This window comes from Bufo bufo, chromosome 1, assembly GCF_905171765.1.
Source record: "Bufo bufo chromosome 1, aBufBuf1.1, whole genome shotgun sequence".
NCBI classification, from domain to species: Eukaryota; Metazoa; Chordata; class Amphibia; order Anura; family Bufonidae; genus Bufo; species Bufo bufo.
The window spans coordinates 796,835,074-796,862,005 of record NC_053389.1 but is presented as its reverse complement, the minus strand read 5'-3'; the positions used below and the strand labels follow the sequence as shown (position 1 = coordinate 796,862,005).

At 45.8% G+C, this 26,932-nt stretch overlaps 1 protein-coding gene across 1 annotated transcript in view; it reads right to left on the bottom strand.

Moving 5' to 3' along the window:
- LOC120986498 (complement C3-like) overlaps positions 1–26,932 on the bottom strand; it is a 445,179-nt gene that overhangs the window by 135,511 nt on the left and 282,736 nt on the right. The window contains exons 28-30 of the mRNA XM_040415121.1: positions 22,703–22,778; positions 9,606–9,765; positions 8,863–8,964 (exon numbers count right to left, since the gene is read on the bottom strand). Coding sequence (XP_040271055.1) covers positions 8,863–8,964; positions 9,606–9,765; positions 22,703–22,778 — 338 coding nt within the window. The remainder of the gene's footprint in view (positions 1–8,862; positions 8,965–9,605; positions 9,766–22,702; positions 22,779–26,932) is intronic.

The following is a 26,932-nucleotide window of genomic DNA, read 5'->3' as shown; positions in this document are numbered from 1 at the left end:
GAGGAGAGAGGCCCCACAGCACATATTCTGGCATCATATCAGCCACCACAGGAGAAGCCACCATTGAGTTACTTTGACCCCCGCACCCAGGAAGAGGAGAGTGGCACCACAGCACATATTCTGGCATCATATCAGCCACCACAGGAGAAGCCACCATTGAGTTACTTTGACCCCTGCACCCAGGAAGAGGAGAGAGGCCCCACAGCACATATTCTGGCATCATATCAGCCACCACAGGAGAAGCCACCATTTAGTTACTTTGACCCCTGCACCCAGGAAGAGGAGAGAGGCACCACAGCACATATTCTGGCATCATATCAGCCACCACAGGAGAAGCCACCATTTAGTTACTTTGACCCCTTCACCCAAACAGAGGAGAGAGGTTCCACATCAGAGAATCAGGCATCATATCAACCACCACAGGAGTAGGCCACAATTTAGTTTATTTGACCCCTGCACCCAGGAAGAGGAGAGAGGCCCCACAGCACATATTCTGGCATCATATCACACACCACAGGAGAAGGCCTCTTTCAGTGATTTAGGCCTTTGGACCCAGACAGAGGAGAGAGGTCAGAGATTAGCTTCATATCCCCCAGCACAGCAGAAGACCGCTTTATTTGACTTAGGCCTCAGCACCCAGACAGAAGACAGAGGTAGCATGGCAGAGGTTATGGCTTCATGTCACCCGTTAGTTTAACCGGCCACTTTCATCTGGTTAGGCCCCGGCGCCCAGACAGAGAAGAGTTTCATTCAACTGTGGGTTTCATAAAATTTGTATCAAATAAAGAAGTGGCCCGTAGCACAACAAGACATGTTTTAGGCAGTTAATAAGGACTACTCTGCACAAGGGAGGGACAGGTCCTGTGGGATCCATGCCTGGTTCATCTTTATGAAGGTCAGCTTGTCCACGTTGGCTGTGGACAGGCGGCTGCGCTTGTCAGTAATGACGCCCCCTGCCGTGCTGAATACGCGTTCAGATAAAACGCTGGCCGCCGGGCAGGAAAGCACCTCCAAGGCATAACATGCTAACTCTGGCCACGTGGACAATTTCGAAACCCAGTAGTTGAATGGGGCCGAACCATCCGTCAGGATGTGGAGGGGTGTGCAGACATACTGTTCAACCATGTTAGTGAAATGCTGCCTCCTGCTAACACGTTCCGTATCAGGTGTCGGTGCAGATAGCTGTGGCGTGGAGACAAAACTTTTCCACATTTCTGCCATGCTAACCCTGCCCTCAGATGAGCTGGCCGTGACACAGCTGCGTTGGCGACCTCTTGCCACTCCTCTGCCTTCACCTTCCACCTGTTCCCCTGTGACATGTGGGAATGCTCTCAAGAGCGCCTCTATCAGCGTGCGCTTGTACTCGCGCATCTTACGGTCGCGCTCCAGTTCAGGAATTAAAGTGGGCACATTGTCTTTATACCGGGGATCCAGCAGGGTGGCCACCCAGTAGTCTGCACACGTTAAAACGTGGGCAACTCTGCTGTCGTTGCGCAGGCATTGGAGCATATATTCGCTCATGTGGGCCAGGCTACCCATGGGTAAGGACAAGCTGTCCTCTGTGGGAGGCGTATCGTCATCGTCCACCGTATCCCCCCAGCCACGCACCAGTGATGGGCCTGGGCTGCCACCCCGCTGTGAACTTGCGTCATCCTCGTCCCCCTCCACCTCCTCCTCCTCATCCTCCTCGTCCTCCAGTACAGTGCCTTGGCTGGCGACTTGTGAACCTGTCCTCTGCTGCTTAAACAAACCTCCCTCTGAGCCACTTCGAACAGACTGGCCCGAAAGTGTTAGAAACGAGCCCTCATCCTCCTCCTCCTCCTCCACCTGGGCCACCTCCTCTAACATCATTGCCCTAAGTGTTTTCTCAAGGAGACATAGAAGTGGTATTGTAACGCTGATAACAGTGTCATCGCCACTGGCCATGTTGGTGGAGTACTCGAAACAGCGCAGCAGGGCACACAGGTCTCGCATGGAGGCCCAATCATTGGTGGTGAAGTGGTGCTGTTCGGCAGTACGACTGACGCGAGCGTGCTGCAGCTGAAACTCCACTATGGCCTGCTGCTGCTCGCACAGTCTCTCCAGCATGTGCAAGGTGGAGTTCCACCGGGTGGGCACGTCGCATATGAGGCGGTGAGCGGGAAGGCCGAAGTTCCGCTGTAGCGCAGACAGGCGAGCAGCGGCAGGATGTGAACGGCGGAAGCGCGCACAGACGGCCCGCACTTTATGCAGCAGCTCTGACATGTTGGGGTAGTGGTGAATGAACCTCTGCACCACCAAGTTCAGCACATGCGCCAGGCAAGGGATGTGCGTCAAACCGGCTAGTCCCAGAGCTACCACGAGATTTCGCCCATTATCGCATACCACCAGGCCTGGCTTGAGGCCCACCGGCAGAAACCACTCGTCGGTCTGTTGTTCAATACCCCGCCACAACTCCTTTGCGCTGTGGGGCCTGTCCCCCAAACATATGAGTTTCAGAATGGCCTGCTGACGTTTACCCCGGGCTGTGCTGAAGTTGGTGGTGAAGGTGTGTGGCTGACCGGATGAGCTGGTGGAAGCAGTGGAGGAGGAAGCCGAGTAGGAGGAGGAGGCTACAGGAGGCAGAGAATGATGCCCTGCGATCCTAGGGGGCGGAAGGACGTGCGCCAAGGAACTGTCCGCCGGGGGCCCAGCCGCCACTACATTCATCCAGTGTGCAGTTAGTGAGATATAGCGTCCCTGGCCGTGCTTACTGGTCCACGTATCTGTGGTTAGGTGGACCTTGCCACAAATGGCGTTGCGCAGTGCACACTTGATTTTATCGGACACTTGCATGTGCAGGGAAGGCACGGCTGTCTTGGAGAAGTAGTGGCGGCTGGGAACCACATACTGCGGGACAGCCATGGCCATCAGCTGTTTGAAGCTGTCTGTGTCCACCAGCCGGAATGACAGCATTTCAAAGGCCAGCAGTTTAGAAATGCTGGCGTTCAGGCCAAGGGCTCGAGGGTGACTCGGGGGGAATTTGCGCTTCCTCTCTAAGGTTTGAGATATTGAGAGCTGAACGCTGCTGTGTGATATAGTGGAGACGCTAGTTGACGGTGGCGGTGGTGGTGGTGTCGGTGGCACATCCTCTGTTTGCTGCTCGGCAGGTGGCAACATTCCTCTCGAGGCGGAAGCCGAGGCAGCAGCGGTAGAGGGAGCAGGGGGAGCCTCAGCGAGTGCCTGGTTTTTAAGGTGTGTACCCCACTGCAGTTCATGCTTTGCATGTAGATGCCTGGTCATGCAGGTTGTGCTGAGGTTCAGAACGTTAATGCCTCGCCTCAGGCTCTGATGGCAGAGCGTGCAAGTCACTCGGGTCTTGTCGGTAGGACATTGTTTAAAGAAGTGCCATGCCAGGGAACTCTTTGAAGCTGCCTTTGTGGGGCTGGGTCCCTGTTGGCGATGTCCAGTAGCAGGCGAACTCTGGGGGCGGCGGCTCGTCTGCTTTGGCCCCCTGCTCCCTCTTTGGCTTCGCTGTTGTCTCGGTCTCACCACTACCTCTTCCTCTGAACTGTGAAAGTCATCGCCACGACCTTCAGTCCATGTGGGGTCTAAGACCTCATCGTCCTCTGCATCGTCTTCCACCCAGTCTCCCTCCCTGACCTCCTCCTGTTCAGTCTGCACACTGCAAAAAGACGCGGCAGTGGGCACCTGTGTTTCGTCATCATCAGAGAGTCGGTGACTCTGCTGTGGTGGTATTCCCATGTCCTCTTCATCTGGAGACATAAGTGGTTGTGCGTCAGTGCATGGTATGTCTTCCTCCACTGGGGAAGGGCTAGGTGGACGCCCCTGGGACACCCTGGAAGCAGAGTCTTCAAACAGAAGAAGAGACTGCTGCATAACTTGTGGCTCAGACCGTTTCCCTGATATGCTTGGGGGTGATGTGACAGACTGATGGGCTTGGTTTTCAGGTGCCACCTGTGCGCTTTCCGCAGAAGACTGGGTGGAAGACCATGTGGTGAACGTGCTGGAAGCACTGTCGGCCACCCAATCGATTAATGCCTGTACCTGCTCAGGCCTTACCATCCTAAGAGCGGCATTGGGCCCCACGAGATATTGCGGTACATTCTGCCGGCTAGTTGAGGGAGTTCGTTCCCTACTGTGTGCGCCTGGGGCCGAACGGCCACGTCCTCTACCAGCAACAGAGGCTCCACGGACACCACCACGACCGCGTCCTCGTCCCTTAATAGTATTTTTCTTCATTGTTGCGATTCAACTCGCACCACAATGAAATATATTATTTTTTTATAAGCAAAATCCCCTCACTGGAATACTTTCAGTCTTTTGACTGTATGGATTACAGATGAAATGACTGTTATATGTGAGTACCGCTTTCTTTGACAGATTCTAGTATGGGTACATATATGTTTTCCCAACCCCAGCACATTAGTTTGCTAATTCCAGATGTATGAAACGCAGGCCTAACTGTATCTAGTATATTGAACGCCAGATAAACTAACTTGGCCTTTTTTAAATAAAAAAAATTCCCTCACTGGAATACTTTCAGTCTTTTGACTGTATGGATTACAGATGGAATGACTGTTATATGTGAGTACCGCTTTCTTTGACAGATTCTAGTATGGGTACATATATGTTTTCCCAACCCCAGCACATTAGTTTGCTAATTCCAGATGTATGAAACGCAGGCCTAACTGTATCTAGTATATTGAACGCCAGATAAACTAACTTGGCCTTTTTTAAATAAAAAAAAAATTCCCTCACTGGAATACTTTCAGTCTTTTGACTGTATGGATTACAGATGGAATGACTGTTATATGTGAGTACCGCTTTCTTTGACAGATTCTAGTATGGGTACATATATGTTTTCCCAAACCCAGCACATTAGTTTGCTAATTCCAGATGTATGAAACGCAGGCCTAACTGTATCTAGTATATTGAACGCCAGATAAACTAACTTGGCCTTTTTTAAATAAAAAAAATTCCCTCACTGGAATACTTTCAGTCTTTTGACTGTATGGATTACAGATGGAATGACTGTTATATGTGAGTACCGCTTTCTTTGACAGATTCTAGTATGGGTACATATATGTTTTCCCAACCCCAGCAAATTAGTTTGCTAATTCCAGATGTATGAAACGCAGGCCTAACTGTATCTAGTATATTGAACGCCAGATAAACTAACTTGGCCTTTTTTAAATAAAAAAAATTCCCTCACTGGAATACTTTCAGTCTTTTGACTGTATGGATTACAGATGGAATGACTGTTATATGTGAGTACCGCTTTCTTTGACAGATTCTAGTATGGGTACATATATGTTTTCCCAACCCCAGCACATTAGTTTGCTAATTCCAGATGTATGAAACGCAGGCCTAACTGTATCTAGTATATTGAACGCCAGATAAACTAACTTGGCCTTTTTTAAATAAAAAAAAAATTCCCTCACTGGAATACTTTATGGCTTTTCACTGTATGGATTACAGGTGGACTGGTATTAGTAGGGGTGACACAAGCACACCCAAGTCCCTGATGTAGGATTTCTATGGCACAGACCACTATTACAAGTGATTAATGGACGTTGGGAGAGATTGTGCTGCAGCACTAGTCCCAAGATGGCCGCCGCCTATCAGCCCAGTAACATGTGCCACAAAATGGTCTGCACAACCTTTAAAAAAAATAGCCTTGGACTGTGCTGCTAAATCGCTATTGGTCTGAATCCCAGGTGTAGATGTCTGACTTGTTTGGAGCTTTGGAATGCACACTGTGGCAGCTTCTGCTGCAGCACTACAAGTCGCAAAATGGCGGCCGGCGGTCAGCCCAGGTACATGTGGATGGAAAAATCACTCTGGCCACTCTAAAAATAGCCAATCCCTATCAAAAAAGCAGCTCAGCTGCAGTTGTTCAGATGAATCACAGGTGGAGGAGAGAAATTTGCTTCCAGTTATTCAATTATCCCTGCCTATTCTCGCCCTAGCATCAGCTGCGTCTATCCCTGTTCTATTCACATCGGGAGTGAGCACGTCCCGACGTGCGCACAAGCTTATAAAGAGGCTGAGTCACATGCTGCACTTGGCCAATCACAGCCTTGCCAATAGTAGGCATGGCTGCGATGGCATCTTAGGGCAAGTAGTATGATGCATGTTGATTGGCTGCTTTGCAGCCTTTCAAAATGCGCCAAAATACATGCCGAACGACGAACCCGAACCCGAACTTTTACGAAAAAGTTCGGGTTCGGGTCCGTGTCACGAACACCCCAAAATTCGGTACGGACCCGAACTATGCTCGAACTGTTCGCTCAACACTAGTTATAAGTAAAAATTGCCTCTCTTTTAACAGTTTAAAAATTGACAATTTTTGGGCCAAGGGTCCATGGGGCCCCAAATTCTCTCAAAGTTTTACTGTCTATTTTTTGTATATTATTTTCCCAGTAGTTCTGGACCTAAAAAGAGCCACCAACCGGTTCTTATCTGTCAATGCTCCGCTGAAAGTGGGGCTAGTTGACCTATCAGAGAGCAGGGGAGCTGGGCCAATCAGGCTCAGTGCTAGTGTCCCATGTGTACTGACGTCAGGTATTTAAACAGGCTACTGCTAGATGCAAACGGAAAATGCAAATGTGATCGCACACTACATCCAGCACTCTGCCCTCCATGCTGGATGAGACATTGGTTTATATTTTGGCCAAAGCATAGTAAGCCACTCACCGCGTCAAGGTCGTCTCATGAGTGGTCCCTAACTCTTGTTCCTACCTGTTCATGGGCCATGACAGCCACATAAAATCCAGGGAATGCAGGTCAGCATGCAAGCCAAGTACACTTTGCTTGTAACCCCGTCCGGTGCCATTACAGCTTTCATCGGATCCAGGGATGCAAGTACCAACATGCATGCTGAACCCACCATATACTTCTCCTGGAGCCAGATGGCTAATGGTAGGTTCTATACAAGCAGACTCAGTTTTATACTGACTTTAAAACCAGCCTCAAGGACAGATTAACTGGTCAGGTGTGCAATGACTCCAAGGAGATCGCCACGCCTCCAATATATACTACAAAGAAAAAAATAAGGGGTTGGGTCAGCACCTTGGAGTCATTGCACACCTGACCAGTTAATCTGTCCTTGAGGCTGGTTTTAAAGTCAGTATAAAACTGAGTCTGCTTGTATAGAACCTACCATTAGCCATCTGGCTCCAGGAGAAGTATATGGTGGGTTCAGCATGCATGTCGGTACTTGCATCCCTGGATCCGATGAAAGCTGTAATGGCACCGGACGGGGTTACAAGCAAAGTGTACTTGGCTTGCATGCTGACCTGCATTCCCTGGATTTTATGTGGCTGTCATGGCCCATGAACAGGTAGGAACAAGAGTTAGGGACCACTCATGAGACGACCTTGACGCGGTGAGTGGCTTACTATGCTTTGGCCAAAATATAAACCAATGTCTCATCCAGCATGGAGGGCAGAGTGCTGGATGTAGTGTGCGATCACATTTGCATTTTCCGTTTGTATATGTATTTCGCCATAGTGATCTGCACCTACAGGCAGGTTGTGCTGACCCAACCCCTTATTTTTTTCTTTGTAGTATATATTGGAGGCGTGGCGATCTCCTTGGAGTCATTGCACACCTGACCAGTTAATCTGTCCTTGAGGCTGGTTTTAAAGTCAGTATAAAACTGAGTCTGCTTGTATAGAACCTACCATTAGCCATCTGGCTCCAGGAGAAGTATATGGTGGGTTCAGCATGCATGTTGGTACTTGCATCCCTGGATCCGATGAAAGCTGTAATGGCACCGGACGGGGTTACAAGCAAAGTGTACTTGGCTTGCATGCTGACCTGCATTCCCTGGATTTTATGTGGCTGTCATGGCCCATGAACAGGTAGGAACAAGAGTTAGGGACCACTCATGAGACGACCTTGACGCGGTGAGTGGCTTACTATGCTTTGGCCAAAATATAAACCAATGTCTCATCCAGCATGGAGGGCAGAGTGCTGGATGTAGTGTGCGATCACATTTGCATTTTCCGTTTGTATATGTATTTCGCCATAGTGATCTGCACCTACAGGCAGGTTGTGCTGACCCAACCCCTTATTTTTTTCTTTACTGCTAGATGCAGTTGCATGTGATTGGTCTTCCTGCCTCAAACACTGTGTATTGCTGATCTGAGAGATTTCGGATGTTTTCACCTTCTACTTGTTTGTGACCTTGCCTCTACTGCTGATATTTGCCTCTGTAGTTACCTCCCGGGATTCTTATTAGCACTGGCATAAAAAAAACACCAATTCAAATAAATTCTGCCCATGGTTGAAGCTACTAAAATACCATGCTACAGATGGCTATGTCTTAATTTTAAAGAGGACCTTTCACCGATTCTTAGCCTATGAACTAACTATACAGTCATGTGGAGCGGCGCCCGGGGATCTCACTGCACTTACTATTATCCCCGGGCGCCGCTCCGTTCCCTAAGTTATGGTAGGCGGAGTCTGCCCTTGTTCTTCTGTAGCGCTGGCCAATCGCATTGCAGAGCTCACAGCCTGGGAGAAAATAACCTCCCAGGCTGTGAGCTCTGTGCTGCGATTGGCCAGCGCTAGAGCAGAACAAGGGCAGACTCCGCCTACCATAACTTAGGGACTGGAATCTCCGCCTACTATAACTTAGTGAGCGGAGATACCGGAGGGCATAACGGGAGAACGGAGCGGCGCCCGGGGATAATAGTAAGTGCAGTGAGATCCCCGGGTGCCGCTCCACATGTCTGTATAGTTAGTTCATAGGGTAAGAATCGGTGAAAGGTCCTCTTTAAGTCAACCGTTAGGTCAGAGAAGGTAGGATTGTAATAAAGTATAAAAAGGGTGACTCTTTGAGTGCAACGTCTTTAATGGAATGGAAGAACTTACGGCAACTTGGTCTTTACAGGTTTCTTCACTTGTCAACATGGAGATGAGGACGAAGGCTGTAAGAGTAGAATCCAGCTCAACGTTACCTTTTTGTATAGCACCCTATGTTAAGAAAAGAACACACTTACAAAATGTTACTACAATAAACATTCACAATCCCAGCAGTAGACGTATAATAAACTTAATGCAGCATGATATTGTGTATCTAGCCTATATTATTTACCTAACCCATGCTTATACCCTTCAAATGTACCTGCTCTGCTGCTCTAACTACCCCTGTGAGACAAAGGTCTGCAGATTCATTGCCCTCTCCCTGGTCACTTTACTTCATTAGGCCATGTTCAAATTGTTTAAGTATGGGCTGACTTATTGCTGGTAATGCATGTGATTCGTTTATCTTGAGATGCTCAGCAAATTATCTATGCGGAAGAATAAGCAGGTGAATAATTTATAATAGGAAATATCTATGGCAAATCTTCACTATATGAATATGGCCTTACTGTTATGGACGTATTTGGTGACTGACAAGGTTTTCAAACAGGCAGAGAAGTGGTAATGTAAGATTGAGAAGTGTTTTATAGTGGCCATAAAAAGAATACTGTATGTTCCACTGTTGTTTTCTTGGTCCCTAGTGATTGCCATTGCTGATTAAACATGTCAATAGGTCATGGGGTGTGAGAACCAATCATGTTGCCATGGTCACTAGTTGGAATATTGCAGTTTGCTTTTGTTTTTGTACATACCACCATCTCTTGATGATAGACAGGAAAATCCTCCCTGAATTCCCCATCTGGATTTTGTTTATTTAGAATGAGCCACTTCACTGGATCACATATCACATTTTTCTGAACATCGACCAGACTTGAAGCCAAGGAAAATACTTTGACTACATAAGCAGTGAGCCTGGAAATAAATAAGTATGGTAAGAACTAAATAATCAGTAAGAATTATAATCAGCAAAATATGAATTCTACTCCGCAGAGGTGGAGCTTAAGATGCAGTGGGAGGAGTTTCAACAAGTAGAGGAGCCACAGTGTGAGGAGCAGGTATTGGAAAAAATGCACAAAGGAAGTAGACAGCAATATAGACAAGTTGTGGTCACCTACAGGCCTGAATTACGTGGAATGGACATGTAAGATGTAAGGAGCACATTGTAAATAAGCTACAAAGGATTGTCACTAGAGATTTGTTTGTTCACGGTTCGCCAAACATATGGCGATGTCCGCCGGCGCCATATTCTTTTGCATTCTGCAAAACTTTGACCCATAACACATCCATCAGGTGGGACAGGACAGCCAATTGAGACGTTTCCGCACATGGGCACACCCCCTACCGTATAAATAAACCCCATCTGGCAGCCATTTTACATTCTATGTTTTGCCAGTGTAGGGAGAGGTTGCTGTATGGGACAGGGACAGACTGTTAGGGACACCAAACGCTATCTAATAGGGCCACAAAAGTCCTTTTAAGGACTGGTATAGGTGTGCTATCGATAGGTGTGACATACAGAGTGGTGTGATATACTTATAATATACCTTCTTACATAGAAAGTATATTATAGTGCATTTGTATTGTGCAGCAGTTGTGTGCGGTTCTGCTGCGATACCACAGCTATATAGAGGGACAAACACTATTGGAATAACTAATTGCAACTGATGTGATATACCTGTTGCCCCCCAAAAAAACTGATTAAGGGGTGCGATATACCTGCTTCCACCAAATATTGATTAAGGGGTTTGATATACCGGCTTCCAGCAAATACTCATTAAGGGGTTTTATATACCTGTTTCCACAAAATACTGATAGAGGGGATTGATATACTTGCTTACACCACATATTGATTGAGGCCTGCGATACACAAGCTTCCACCAAATATGGATTAAGGGGTTTGATATACCAGCTTCTAGCAAATACTCATTAATGGATTCTATATACCTGTTTCCACAAAATACTGATAGAGAGGATGATATACTTGCTTCCAGCAAAATATAGATTGAGGCCAGCGACTCACCGGCTTCCATCAAATACTGATTAAGGCCTCTTTCACACGACCGTATGGCTTTTTCAGTGTTTTGCGGTGCGTTTTTAAACGGATCCGTTGTTCCGTTTTTTGTTTCCGTTGTTTTTCCGTTTTTCCGTATGGCATATACAGCATACAGTAATTTCATAGAAAAAATTGGTCTGGGCATAACATTTTCAATAGATGGTTCCGCAAAAAACGGATCGGATACGGAAGACATACGAATGCATTTCCGTATGCATTCCGTTTTTTTTGCGGACCCATTGACTTTAATGGAGCCACGGAACGTGATTTGCGGCCAAATATAGGACATGTTCTATCTTTCAACGGAACGGAAAACGGAAATACAGCCACGGAATGCATACGGAGTACATTCCGTTTTTTTTGCGGAACCATTGAAATGAATGGTTCCGTATACGGACCGTATACGGAACGCAAAAAACGGCCCGCAAAACGGAGAAAAAAACGGTCGTGTGAAAGAGGCCTAAGGGGTTTGATATTAGTGATGAGCGGCAGAGGAAATATTCAAATTCACGATATTTCGCAAATATTTTGTAGAATATTCGTAATATATTTGTGAATTCGAAATTATATTCTTGATTGCGAAAATCGGCAATGTATTATTCGCGTAATGTGCGAGAAATACCGGCGTGGGGTAGGCAACTTTTCTATTGGTTGCTAGGGATGTTGCTAAGCTGTGACAAAGCCTTCTGATTGGCCCACAAGCTAGAAGAAATGGATGATCACCTGATGTGTACTGTGTAAAAAAAAAAAAAAGAACATTCATCATTACGAATATATAGCACTATATTCTAAATATTCTCAAATTCTCTAAGTGCCTATATTCTCGATAAAAATTTGCTTTTCAAATATTTGCGTTCAACACTATTTGATATACCGGTTTCCAGCAAATACTCATTAAGGGTTTCTATATATCAGTTTCCACAAAATACTGATAGAGGGGATTGATATACTTTCTTACACCACATATTGATTAAGGCCTGCGATACACCGGCTTCCACCAAATATTGATTAAGGGGTTTGATATACCAGCTTCCAGCAAATATTGATCGAGGCCTGCGATATACCTGCTTCCACAAATACTGCTCTTCTATAGGGACTTTGTCACAGGGTCATTTTGAAAATGACAGGCAGAGGAAGAGGCAGGCCATTCCGTAGGGGTGGTAGGGGTCGTGCAGGTGCACCAGGCCGGAGCCTAAGTGGGAAGTTGGAGAAGGTGCGTGCGATTACGTCAAAAGACGCACCAGAGTTGGTTGAGTGGCTCACTGAGCCTTCCGCTTCTGCACCCTCCTCCTCCTCTGTATCTGCGCCCTCCTCACTCTCTGCTGTGTGCACCCCCAAAGACACCACCACCACCACCATAGCCACTTCACTCGAGTCAGAGGAATTATTTTCTCTTCTTTTCCCAGACCTTATCGATGCGCAGCCATTCTTGGCATTGGGTGAGGAAGAGGAGATAGTAACGGCCTTCCGTGGCCCAAATGTTCGAACGTAAAAAGTTGATGACGCCGGATAACCCTCTTTTCCAACAGCTGACCGCTGGCTTGTCGGAACTGCTAGCCCGCCAACTACTGCCATATAAACTGGTGGACTCGGAGGCCTTTAGAAAATTTGTGGCCATTGGCACATCGCAATGGAAGGTCCCCGGAAGAAAATATTTCTCCCAGAAGGGCATTCCAGAGCTATATAGCCATGTTCAGCGGCAAGTGAATGTATCTCTGCCACACAGTGTCAGTGCCAAGATACCAGTCCTGATCAAAAGTTTAAGACCACTTGAAAAATTGCAAAAAATCTTATTTTACATTGTTAGATCTTAACAAGGTTCCAAGTAGAGCTTCAACATGCAACAAGAAGAAATGAGAGTGAGACAAAACATTTTTTGAGCATTCAATTAATTGAAAATAACGATTAAACTGAAACAGGCTGTTTTTCAGCTGATCCAAATTTTAGGACCACATGCCTTTAAAAGGCCAAATCTGTGCAAAGATGTGGATTCATTGTCCTTTTCTGTCAGGTAGTCACACGTTGTGATGGCAAAGGCAAAAAAACTCTCCCTTTTTTAACGTGGTCGGGTTGTTGAACTGCAAAAGCAGGGTCTCTCACAGCGCGCCATCGCTGCTGAGGTGGGACGCAGTAAGACAGTCATTTGGAATTTCTTAAATGATCCTGAGGGTTATGAAACAAAAAAGTCAAGTGGAAGACCCAAAAAAATTTCACTGAGCCGGAGGATCTAATTGGCTGTCCGTCAAGACACTGGACAATCCTCGACCCAAATTAAGGCCCTTACTGGTGCTGACTGCAGCCCCATAACCATCAGACGGCATCTGAGACTGAATGGCTTCAAAAACAATAAACGTCTTCAAAGACCTCGTCTCCTTGAACGCCACAGAACTGCTCGTTTGGAATTTGCAAGAGAGCACCAAACATGGGACATTCAAAAGGTGGAAGAAAGTTTTATTCTCTGATGAGAAAAAATTTAACCTTGATGGTCCTGATGGTTTCCAACGTTACTGGCATGACAAGCAGATCCCACCTGAGATGTTTTCTACGCGTCAAACGGCCGCTGGCTATGTCCAGATGTTGCAGAGAGCATTCCTCATGACTGAGGGCCCTCGTCTGTGTGGTAACGACTGGGTTTTTCAACAGGACACAGTACACAATGCCCGGAGGACAAGGGACTTCTTCCAGGAGAATAACATCACTCTTTTGGCCCATCCTGCGTGTTCCCCTGATCTAAATCCAATTGAGAACCTTTGGGGATGGATGGAAAGGGTAGTTTACAAAAATGGACAACAGTTCCAGACAGTAGATGGCCTTCATGCGGCCGTCTTCACCACTTGGAGAAATGTTCATACTCACCTCATGGAAACACTTGCATCAAGCATGCCGAAACAAATTTTTGAAGTGATAAACAATAACGGCAGAGCTACTCATTACTGAGTTCATGTTTGGAAGTTGGATTTCTGTTTTGGGGGGGTTTAGTGTTTTTTGGAGGTGTGGTCCTAAACTTTTGAACAGCTGAAAAACATTTATTCGTTGTTTTCATTAAATTGAATGCTCAAAAAATGTTTTGTCTCACTCCCATTTCTTCTTGTTGCATGTTGAAGCTCTACTTGGAACCTTGTTAAGATCCAGCCATGCTAAATATGATTTTTTGCCATTTTTCAAGTGGTCTTAAACTTTTGATCAGGACTGTACATCTGACTACACACACGTGGTCTAGCAAACACGGGCAGGGAAGGTACATAACTTTTACTGCCCACTGGGTGAACCTTCTGATTGCTATCAAGCATATAACCCGTGGCAATAATCGCGTGTGGATTTGGTGTTACCGCCACGGATTGCATGCAGGCCTGCCTCGTCTTCTCCTCCTCCTACTTCATCTTCCGTCTCCTCCTCGGCTGACTCCTCCTTTTCCGCTGCACCCCCCAATCTCCCCACAACCTATTCGACATCCCAGGTAAGACGTTGCCATGCTGTGCTGCGGCTGTTATGCCTGGAAGCCAAGAGCCACACTGGTCCTGCACTGCTTTCAGCTCTACAGTCACAGGCCGATCAATGGCTAACCCCGCTCAATTTGACAATTGGTAAAGTGGTGTGTGACAATGGTGCCGATCTGCTAAGCGCGCTGAAACAGGGCAAAATGACACACGTGCCGTGCATGGCACACGTCCTGAACTTAGTCATGCAGCGATTCGTTGCCAAATACCCCGGCGTCCAGTACGTCTTGCGACAGGCTATGAAAATCTCTGGCCATTTTAGAAGATCTTACACCATGGCTCTCCTTGCTGACGTTCAGCGGCGACACCACTTGCCCGTCAGACGTCTGATTTGTGACTGCCCGACGCGCTAGAACTCCACCTTGTACTGTATATGCTTGATAGGCTGCTCCATCAGAAACGTGCTGTTAACGACTACCTGTACGAACTCTGCGGTGGGACAGGATCTGGGGAGCTTGCTTTTTTTTCACCGCGCCAGTGGCTGCTCATGCACGACACATGCAGACTTCAGCGGCCATTTGATGAGGTTACAAAACTGGTCAGTCGCAGCAAGGGGCGCCATCAGTGACATTGTACCTTACACCTTCTTTCTGGAGCGTGCATTGCGTTGTGTCATTGTTTAAACTGTCGATGAGCAGGAAGATGAGGAAGTCGCTATGCTGAATGAATTCCCAGGGGGGGCTACTCCATCTGAGACAAGTCAGCAGGAGTCTGAAGAGGAGTCAAAGGAGCATAGTGCCTGGGGGGAGGAGGAGCAAGAAGTGCAGGCTTTAAACTTTTCTGGGATCCCTGGTGTTATCCGTGGATGGGGGGAGGAGACAGAGGACGACATTTTCCTGGGCGATGAGCAGGAGCCAGGGAGCTCCACCGCTTCCAATTGAGTGCAAATGGAGGCCTTCATGATCCAGTGTTTGAAGAGGGACCCCCGTATAAAAAGCATAATGGGCAAGGACCTGTACTGGGTGGCAACAGACTTAGACCCCCGGTACAAACACAAAATGGCAGACATGTTACCAGCATCACAGAGGGCTGTCAGAATGCAGAATTTTCAGGCCTTGCTGCGAGAGATGCTGCATTCTGCTGTTGCGAGCGCTGGCAGAGGAATTTCCACCCACAGAGAAACAGGTGTGGGTACCAATCCTACCGCGCATGCAAGAAGAGGGCTGTTTGAAGATGTGTTGGTCACTTCGGATATGAGATCATTCTTGCAGCCAACCCATCGACAGCCGCCCTCTGGATCCAGCCTCAGGGAACACCTAGGCCAACAGGTGGCAACCTTCATCGGATTAACGGCCGATGTGGACGCTCTGAGAAGCAAGGAACCCCTGGACTACTGGGAGTGCAGGCTTGACCTGTGGCCAGAGCTGGCAAAATTTGCCATGGAACTCTTGGCTTACCCCTCGTCGGGTGTCCTGTCCGAAAAGGAGTTCAGCGCAGCAGGGGGGATCGTTACCGATAAGTGCACTCACCTAGCTCACTACATTTTTTGAACTGAATGAGGCATGGATCTCTGAGGTATTCAACACCTGTGATGGCTACGTTTAATTGAATTTCCTCATGCCAGCCCACATATATCTTCCACCACCCAGAACAAAGAATGATCCCTGTCTTATGTAAATACAGCGGCATAAAAGGCCTTTTCTGTCCGGTCAATGCCTAATGTTTGGGGCCTGTACTCCACTGGCCAGCAGTAAAATTGATATCCAATGACCGTCTAATATACCTCCAGGCACATAATCACTTGATCTTTTCTGTACAGTGAATGCATAATTTTTGGGGCCTTTAATCTAACGGGCCAACAGAAAATTGTTATACGGTGACCGCCTAATGAACCTCCAGCCACATAATCACTTGTTCTTTTCTGTACGGTGAATGCCTAATGTTTGGGGCCTGTACTCCACTTGCCTGCAGTAAAATTCTTATCCAATGACCGTCTAATATACCTCCAGCCACATAATCACTTGTTCTTTTCTGCACGGTGAATGCCTAATGTTTGGAGCCTGTTTTCCAGTGGCCTACAGTAAAAATTTTATCCATTGACCGCATAATGTACCTCGAGCCACATAATCCCAATTTCCTTTATGTCAGGTGAATGCCTAATTTTGATGGCCCGTACTCCCGTGGCCTAAAATAAAAATTTTATAGACTCCAGCAGGGCACATTTTTGGGAGTTTCCCTTTAAGATGCATAAAAATGGCCCCTGATTAAAATACATATTTTTTGTGTGAATTTTTGTCATTGATCCCCATCTAGTATGTCACTGTCCATGTTGTGGGACTATTTGTGCACTTCTGGTAAGTATTTGGTGGCTGCAAATATGACCTGAATGTTTTCCAGGTTCGCCTGCCATTAAAGTGAATGGGGTCCGCCACAAACTTGTGGTTGGCGAACATTTGATCACGTTCGCGAATCGTCCTGGCCGATGTTTGTCCATCACTAATTGTCACACCATTTGTTAAATGAACCATCTTCTAAATTTAGTCCAGGATTGACAAGAATCTTACATCACTGCTTCTGGCTATTTGGGTGGTGAAGGTTTAACCACCTCCCCTCACACTAACGCCAATAGGCGTCAGGACGGTGGTGCTCTCAGGTCTCGATGACGCCAATAGGCGTCATCTCGTGAGACCCGAGATTTCCTATGAACGCGCGCGCATAATGCGCGCACGTTCACGTTAGAGCCATGGGAACAAGTTTAACTACAGCCTGCCGGCAGCGATCATTGGCTGTCAGGCTGTAGATTTTTTAGAGATCCAATGAAATTAGTATATCAGACGCTATTTTGTAAATAGCATCTGATATACCTGCTACCTGGTCCTCTGGTGGTCCCATTTGCTTGGATCGACCACCAGAGGACACAGGCAGCTCTGTAAGTAGCACCAATCACCACACATACACTACACCCCCCCCCTGTCACTTATTTACCCCTTATTAACCCCTGATCACCCCATATAGACTCCCTGATCACCCCCCTGTCACTGATCACCCCCCTGTAAGGGTCCCTCATCACCACCAGGTAGTTAGCTACTTTATTAGGTAGTTAGCGCCCAGCCCACCACACCTCAGTCACTGATTAGTCGCTGATTAGCGTCATCGCTGTTGCTAATCAGCACTAGTACTATATAGTATCTATAGTAACATAGTGATGTGCACCACATACAGGGTTGTGCTGACTCAGTCACATTTTTTCTTTGTAGTATATATTGGAGGCGTGGCGATTTCCTTTGAGTCATGCACACCTGACCAGTCAATCTGTCCTGGAGGCTGGTTTTAAAGTCAGTATAAAACTGAGTCTGCTTATATAGAACCTACCAGTAGCCATTTGGCTCCAGGAGAAGTATATGGTGGGCTCAGCATGCATGTTGGTACTTGCATCCCTGGATCCGATGAAAGCTGTAATGGCACCGGACGGGGTTAAAAGCAGAGTGTGCTTGGCGTGCATGCTGACCTGCATTCCCTGGACTTTGTGTGGCTATCATGGCCCATAAACAGGTAGGAACTAGTGTTAGGGACCACTCCATAGAGGCGACCTTGACGTGGTGAGTGGCTTATTACGCTTTGGCCAAAATGTACACCAATGCCTCATCCAGCATAGAGGCAGGGCAGAATGCTGGTTGCAGAGTGCTATCACATTTGTATTTTGCGTTTGTATATGTATTTCGCCATAGCGATGTGCACCTGCATATAGGGTTGTGCTGACTCAATCACCCACATTTTTTCTGATCGCAATCAGATCTATATAAGTACATTAGGGTCACCTTAGGCTCTACAAAAAACGCAGTGTTCGCCCGATCAGGCCTGATCTTGTGCGCACACTTGCGCTCAGTCCGCCCCACCGCAGTGACAGAATATTTTTTTTCTGATAACTGCAAAAACACTGTAAAATCGCTGCGCCGCTATAAAGATCAATTTTGAGCTTTTTGGATCTTTATTAGCGATCGCAGCTTTACTTCGCAAGCACTCCTTTTTACTAGGCAGGTTTGCTCTTTTTCCTGGGTAGTCTCAGAGGAATACCCCCTAAATTTAGTTAGTCCAAAATGTAAAACAAAGGGTATTCCACTGAAGAGGCCTACAGGATTTTGGCCGTGAACGATGAAAGCGATGGGGACGCCTCACCCGCTGAATCCAGTGGTTAAGAATATGAACCTGTAGACAGCAGTGGCACTCTAACCGCTAGTGAAGATGACTAGGTTGAGGTCCCTGCTACGGTCAGGCGTACCCGATCCCATGTCAGTGTTCTGCATACCCCACTTAATGAGCCTCATTTGCAGCAGAGTGGTGCTAGCGCTGATCTTTTTTATGGTGCGACAAACACCAGCAGCGCAGCACATCCTGGACCTTCTACCAGCACTGCCGTATTCCCTGGTGAAGTGGCGAGCACCAGAAGGGCAGTTCAAGCTGGTACTGTGGCACGTGCATTAACTCCCCCATCGCAGCCACCACGTTCACAGGCCCGTAGAGCCCTTAGTATGCCAGAGGTGCTGGCAAACCCTAATTGGCACTCCCCTGCTTCCGCCGCACCCTTATTGCCCCCTTTCACCGCCCAGTCTGGAGTTCGCATGGAGACAGCTCATTTAGGATCGGCCCTTGACTTTTTTGAGCTGTTCTTCACCACGGATCTCTATGACTTAGTTGTGGCAGAAACCAACCGCTACGCCACAGACTATATAACCGCCAATCCGGAAAAGCTTCTATGCCCAGCCTTACCGGTGGAAACCAGTCACAGTTCCCGAATTTAAATTTTCTTTGGGCCTTATCCTCAGCATGGGTCTAACTAAAAAAAAAATGTATTGCGGTGCTATTGGTCTAAAGACCCAATACATTACATGCCCATGTCCTCTGCTGCAATGTCCAAGGCACGTTTTGAGGTCATCATGCGCTTTATGCATTTCGCTGACAATAAAACCTGTCATCCAAGATGCCACCCTGCTTATGACCGGCTCCACAAAATTCAGCCCCTCATAGACCATTTGTTATACAGATTTGCAGATGCGTATACCCCCAATCAGAACATCTGCATAGACGAGTCCCTTATACATTTTACCGGGCGCCTTGACATCAAACAGTACATCCCCAGCAAGCGCGCCCGGTATGGGGTCAAACTGTATAAGCTCTATGAAAGGGCCACAGGCTATACATATCGTTTTAGGGTCTATGAGGGAAAAGACTCAAAACTGGAGCCGGTCGGATGCCCTGACTACCTGGGGAGCAGTGGCAAGATTGTCTGGGACTTGGTGTCACCCTTACTCCACAAGGGGTACCACTTATACGTAGACACTTTTTACACAAGTGTGGCCCTCTTTCTGCACTTACATATAGTTGGAATTCAATGCTGTGGCACCGCGCGACCTAGTCGCCGGGGCTTCCCCCAACAGCCCGTTAATACCCGACTTGCATGAGGGGAGGGGGCTGCCTTGTGTGACCAAGAACTGCATGCGGTGAAGTGGAGAGCCAAGAGGGATGTTTACCTTCTGTCCACCAATGACGCAGACACGACAGTAGAAATTGAAAGGGCAACTGGAGTCATTGAGAAACCCCTCTCTGTCCACGACTATAACCTTTACATGGGAGGGGTGGACTTCAATGACCAGATGTTGGCTCCCTATTTAGTGTCCCGCCGCACCAGACGCTGGAATAAGAAGGTGTCTGTTTATTTAATTCATTTGGCTGTCTATAATAGTTTTGTTCTCTACAGTAAGGCTGGGAGAACAGGATCCTTCCTAAAATTCCAGGAAGAGATCATTTCGGAACTCCTGTATCCAGGAGGGTCCATGCCCCAAGTCCCTGATGTAGTGAGCCGGCTACATGCCAGACACTTCCCGAGTGTCTATCCTGGTACTCCACCTCACCGTTCCCCAAGAAAAAGATGTTGTGTCTGTAGCAAGGCTGGAATAAGGCGTGACACTACCGTTTTTCATCCTGACTGTCCTGACCAGCCTGCCCTATGCATAGGGGAGTGTTTCCGCAAGGACCACACACGGGTACACTATTAGTGTAGGGATTGCGTGACACAGGACAGGCATACAGGGGTCTTAGGGCCCTTTCACACAGAGCTGCCACAAACCTCTCCTTTCACCTGGGACAAAGTGCATAAGGTACTTCGCCACATCTCTGGGCAATTTGCGCTTTGCACATTGTCCCATGGGGAAGAAGTTTATACTCTAAAGGTAAAAAAACAAAAAAAAAAAATCACAGGTAAGCAAAAAAGTTAATGTTCTGTTTCAAATGTTATATAAAGTTAATGTTAAGAAATTTATTGCGTTGCGGCCTGTTTACCTTCTAGGTGGACCAAGCGATCAACCAGCTGCAGCACTGATGTGCATTCTGACAGAAGCATTGCGCTCCTGTCAGATTACACAAAAGTCGGTGTATGCGGCGCTGCAAGACGAGATTTCTCCTCTGCAGTAAAAAAGATACGTTTGCCGAGGCTTATGAGCTGAGGGGCGGTGTTCATATGCTTTGGCAAACACTTTGTATAAAAAAAAATAAAAAAATTCTGGCAATGATTTATTCATCCACATCGATTGATGTGAATGGAGAAATCGGGTTTGCCAGGGCATGCGAGCTGAGTGGGTTTGGATGTTGGGCGGAGCTCCTATGTCCTGGCAGACGCCTTTCCCCTCTTTTTTTTTTTTTGCACATTTTTTGGCAGAGATTTTTTCATCCACATTGATCGATGCGAATGAAGAAATCTGTGCTGTTAATTTTTTCTTTCAGCCCAGAGGCTGAACGGCAAAAAAATTCTATTACCCGTTTGCTCAATATAAGAAGAATAGCAGCAACTCCTAATGCTGGCCATACATGTAATGATTGTGGAGACCCTCAAATGCCAGGGCAGTACAAACACCCCACAAATGAACCCATTTTGGAAAGAAGACACCCTAAGGTATTCGCTGAGGGGCATATTGAGTCCATGAAAGATTGTAATTTTTGTCCCAAGTTAGCGGAAAGGGAGACTTTGTGAGAAAACAAAAATATCAATTTCCGCTAACTTGTGCCAAAAAAAAAAAAGCTTCTATGAAATCGCCAAGCCCCTCACGGAATACCTTGGGGTGTCTTCTTTCCAAAATGGGGTCACATGTGGGGTATTTATACTGCCCTGGCATTTTAGGGGCCCTAAAGCGTGAGAAGAAGTCTGGAATCCAAATATCTAAAAATGCCCTCCTAAAAGGTACTCATTGGAATTTGGGCCCCTTTGTGCACCTAGGCTGCAAAAAAGTGTCACACATGTGATATCGCCGTACTCAGGAGAAGTAGTGCAATGTGTTTTGGGGTGTCTTTTCACATATACCCATCCTGTGTGTGAGAAATATCTCTGTAAATGACAACTTTTTAAAAAAAAATTATTCAAAGTTGTCAATTTACAGAGATATTTCTCTCACCCAGCATGGGTATATGTAAAAATACACCCCAAAACACATTGCCCTACTTCTTCTGAGTACGGCGATACCACATGTGTGACACTTTTTTGCAGCCTAGGTGCACAAAGGGGCCCAAATTCTAATGAGTACCTTTAGGATTTCACAGGGCATTTTTTTTTACGCTTTTGGATTCCAAACTACTTCTCACGCTTTAGGGCCCCTAAAATGCCAGGGCAGTATAAATACCCCACAAGTGACCCCATTTTGTAAAGAGGATAAAGAGGATACCCCAAGGTATTCCGTGAGGGGCATGGCGAGTTCATAGAAGAATTTTTTTTTTGGCACAACTTGTGACACTTATTGGATTTTTTTTATCAAAGACATGTAGCACAATAAATTCTGACACAAACTTGTATAGAAATGTAATTATATTTGAACAATTTAACCAGAGAAAGTTAAAAATACACTTTTTTTTTTAGAAAATTGCAAAAAATCTCAGCAGCAATCAAATACCACCAAAAGAAAGCTGTATTTGTGAGAAGAAAAGGAGGTAAAATTCATTTGGGTGCCAAGTTGCATGACCGAGCAATAAACCGTTAAAGTTGTGGAGTGCCGATTTGTAAAAAAGGGCCTGGTCACTAGGGGGGTATAAACCTGTGGTCCTAAAGTGGTTAAAGGAGAAATTGCACCTTAACCTCCTCAGACTTGTCCGACATGTTATTAGTTAGGATGTATGACGATTCACCAAACACCGAACAATACTAGGAACAAGCACCAACATAGCTTTAGAGTGATGTTCCCTTTATTCTCTGAGGTAGACACCTTTGAATTTCCACATCAGTAGTTATAATATCCCATTCATATCCCAACTTCATGTCGTAAAAGAAAGAAAGATAATAATTTCAAACAGTTAAACCAATGGTAAATGTGTACAATACCATGTGCTAGAAGGTGTTTTGGCCCAGGTGCCATATGAAGCATCTTCTTTTGCGTATGTCAGTTGCTGCATTACACCTGTCAAAAGAAGCACATAGAGTATATCAATGTACATCTCACATCAGGAGCCTTGTCTGTGTCTAGGTGCTCTAATGTGACTGGACATACAGGCCAAGAACAAATTTAACACCTTTAAGATCCTTCACCATAGAGTTGTCACATGCACAGACCCTAAATGGAGATACAGAGTCCCTATGTTTTCATTATGGAACCATAGGCACCCCATGTGTAACTGCATAGTACGTTCATGCGTATCACTGCTTCTAGAGGAGAATGTCTCTATATTATGGTAATGAAGCAGGTTGCATTTCTGTCACATAATCTTCTGTTGACCTCCATAGATTTACTGTGAGCCAAAAGCGGGCCATGAGCACTACAATACAGCTATATGTTCAATTCTTTATACTGGAGGATTTGGGAATAAGATGTTGAATTGGTCTGTAAAAAAATGCTAAGGTTTATATGTGGTGATTGTCAGAGCTTATCTATTCCCTTCCTGTACAATGAACTCTGCACAGATCACAGAGCATACCTAGAAAACTACCATAAAAGTCAATGAGGTCTCCTCCTGACTATTGTGTCTATTACCTATGGCGCTGCCGTAAAACAATTTTCTTAAAGGGTTGTCCCAAGTCAGAGATTAGGGGCATATCATTAGGATAAGTGTTGTTATGGAAACCTGGTGTAAATCTGTGTGTATGGCAAGACTAAAGGACCTGCAAGCTTCTATTGGCCAATAAGGATCATCTGACCATGTGAATGGCAGTTAGGATTTGAATGAAGGACCTGCAAGGTTCTATTGGCTAATAAAAGCTCATTCAGACAAATGCAAGGGCTCAGTGCCCATGCTGCGGACCACAAATAGCATTGTGCAATGCACAGGCACCATCTGTGTGAATCCCATATTGCGGAGTAGACTTATTAACTTGAATGGGTCCGCAATCCGCAAGATATGGCAAAAGATGGGACATGTCCTATCTTTTGCGAAATGGAAGCATGGTTCAGAAGTCCACAGAATCACCATGAAGCACTTCCATGGGCTTTCACGTCGGCGACTCCGCACCGCAAAAGATAGGACATGTCCCAACTTTTGCCATATCTTGTGGATCGTGGACCCATTCAAGTACTTTTGGCTCCACACCACAATACAGGATTTACATGGCCGGTGCCCGTACATTGCAGAACACTATTTGTGGTCCGCAGTACGGGCACGGAGCCCTTAAGGTTATGTAAATGAGCCCTCAGGGTCATGTGACCGTGTGTATGGCAGTTAGGATTAGAGTAAAATACCTGGAGCTCCTATAGGCTACTAAGGGTCAAGTGGCCGTGTGTATGTCAGGATAGGAGTGAAAGACCTCATAGCTTCTATTGGCTAATAAGGGTCATGTGACCGTGTGTATGGTACTTAGGATACGAGTGAAGGACCTGTGAGCTCCTATTGGCTAATGCGCATTTTGGAAATATCTCAGTAACGGTACATCCTAGAGAACTGAGACCTTTAATAAAACCTTCCCGGAGACACCTGAGGTATGTATGTGCCAAATATGGTGCAAATCGGTCTCATTTGGCTGTGAGAGATATATAATTAACATCCTGGTTGGTGCTCCCGTTGGATTCTCTCCTTCTATACACATCGGCACCGTGAGTGAGCACACCTGAAGTATTCATTATGTCTTACACGGAAACACCCTATGGCGGCACTTATACTGCTGAGGAGGTTGATCGCATAATGCAGGGAATTGGGAGTGATGCCTCCTTTCTTCAGGCTCCCACCGCTAAAGAACTTAAACGCAAGTATGTAACCTTATCCAGGCGTCTCATTGCAACGAAGCTACATATGGCTACACTGGGACAATACTATAAAAAAAAAAGATCCCGAGAGGAATGCGTTCTAATTTACGCCCAAATCTTTTTCCCAACAATGATTTTGCAAGCGTTTTGAAACATTATCTAATAGATATTCATTGGACTATATTTTACTTAACATTGAATTCCTACAACTGGAAGTAATTTCACTCACTGATGATTTAATGGAGGTGGAACGTATATTACAGATACAATTATCTACTGATGAATTCACACATTATAAAGATGAAATGCAAAATCAGCTATCTAAATTGCAGATGGAATTGGAGGAAGGTAAAAGGAATAAATGGATACGTGATGCGGAAGATTATAAGAGAGGCGATATTTACACGTGGCAAACAGACCCGCCATTATATGAGCTTCAACCATGACAATAAGAAAAAAAGAAAAAATACACAGTCATCCACAGATGAAGACAAAACTTTTTTTAGGGAGCGACCTGGATATAAAGAAAAGAAAAGAACAAGAACCAGAAGAGGAGGCCAAAGGTTCAGAAGAAAAGGGAAAACAGCGATACAACAGAACCAGATTACAATCGATGAAGGCATCATCACAGAGAAAGAGACCATAGTCTTTAACTTGTCCTCAGTTGAACTGACTGAAGCCCAACACAGTGTCTGGTCTAAAGGACTTACTTTCTGCCCGAGTTCCAAGGTAAATTGGTTTAACCTGGAAATGGATTTAAATGATTTTTTTCGTTCTATTAAGTTAAAAATGTTTTTTAAGGGACGTACTGCTAATACACAGATATGCTCGAGTGAACTTTCACTTAAAGAAGTAGGCTTAACTAATAAAAGTGATTTTTTTCCCTATTGTGGATGAGCCTGCGATAGAGGCCTATATTTCTGCAGTCAAAAGAGATATAAGAGAGTTAAAATCCTTTTCGGGGGATATAGATAGATTAAGTAATCCTAATTTCACTACTGCAGAAATCGAGGCTCTATCTCAACTCAAGAATAACCCTCACTTAATGATCAAACAGGCCGATAAGGTGGTTGTACTTGATACGCATAATTATGTTAAGGAAATTGTACGCCAATTGAGTGACACAAATGTGTATGGTATATTACATGGTGACCCAAAATTCCATATCATGAATATTATCAAAAAGAACCTATCCGATGCGGTGGTCGGGGGCATTATAGATGAAGGATTAAAGGAGTATTTGATGGTACCATCTCCGATCACTCCAGTTATATACATATTGCCTAAAGTCCACAAAAGCCTTATGGACCCCGGCCGCCCCATCGTATCCGGTTCTGATTCTGTTTTTAGCAGAATAGCTATCTTCCTAGACAAGCTACTAAGAGATTTTTCGACAGCTGGAAAATCATACATTAAAGACACAGGGGAATTTTTGCAACAACAGAGCAGTGGATGTGAGTGACGTGCAGACTTTAACACTTGTGTCCTTTGATGTTGTATCTTTATACACGTCAATAGGACATGAGAAGGGTATTGCTGCCGTCAACAAATATTTGGATGAGTCGCCCTTAACACAGAATGCAAAGTATTTTATTAATACTATGTTGAGACTGATTCTGGAGAAAAATTACTTCTTGTTCCAAGATACTTTCTTTAATCAAAAACGCGGCGTTGTGATGGGGTCAAATGTGGCCCCAACGTACTCAAATATATATGCGCCACGTGGAGGAGGAGTTTATCTATGCATCCCACCACTTTCAGCATGTTCTGAGGTGGTGGCGGTACATAGATGACGTCTTCCTCCTGTGGACAGGTACGGAATCACAATTGAGTGAGTTCCATGTATACTTAAATGGCATGGATTCTGACCTTCAATATACAGTATCTTTTTCGAAGACGCAATTGTCATTTTTAGACATTAATGTCAAATTGGTTGATGGCTCTATTTGTACGGGCTTGTTTGTCAAGTCAACAGACAGGAACACGCTCTTGCGGTTTGAAAGTAACCACCCCCGCAGCCTAGTCAAACATCTCCCTTACTCACAATTTCTGCGTACGAAGCGCATTGTATCGGATCAGGCTGAGTTAATAACAACATTAGAGATGATGGCAGGTAAATTCAAGGAACGGGGTTATCCCCGTCGATTGTTAGATGAACAAAAAAGTAAAATCTTGCATACTAACACAGAAAAAGCGCCAATTACCCTTCAAAAAAACCAAAGGATACCATTCATGTCCACATACTCCGATCGCAGTATGGCGATAGGGCGCATTTTGAAGGATAATTGGAGTATTCTAAGTAGATCCATCAAGGATGTACCTGAATTCAGACTTCCTCCCCTTTTATCATATCGCAAAAATAAAAATATTAAAGACCATCT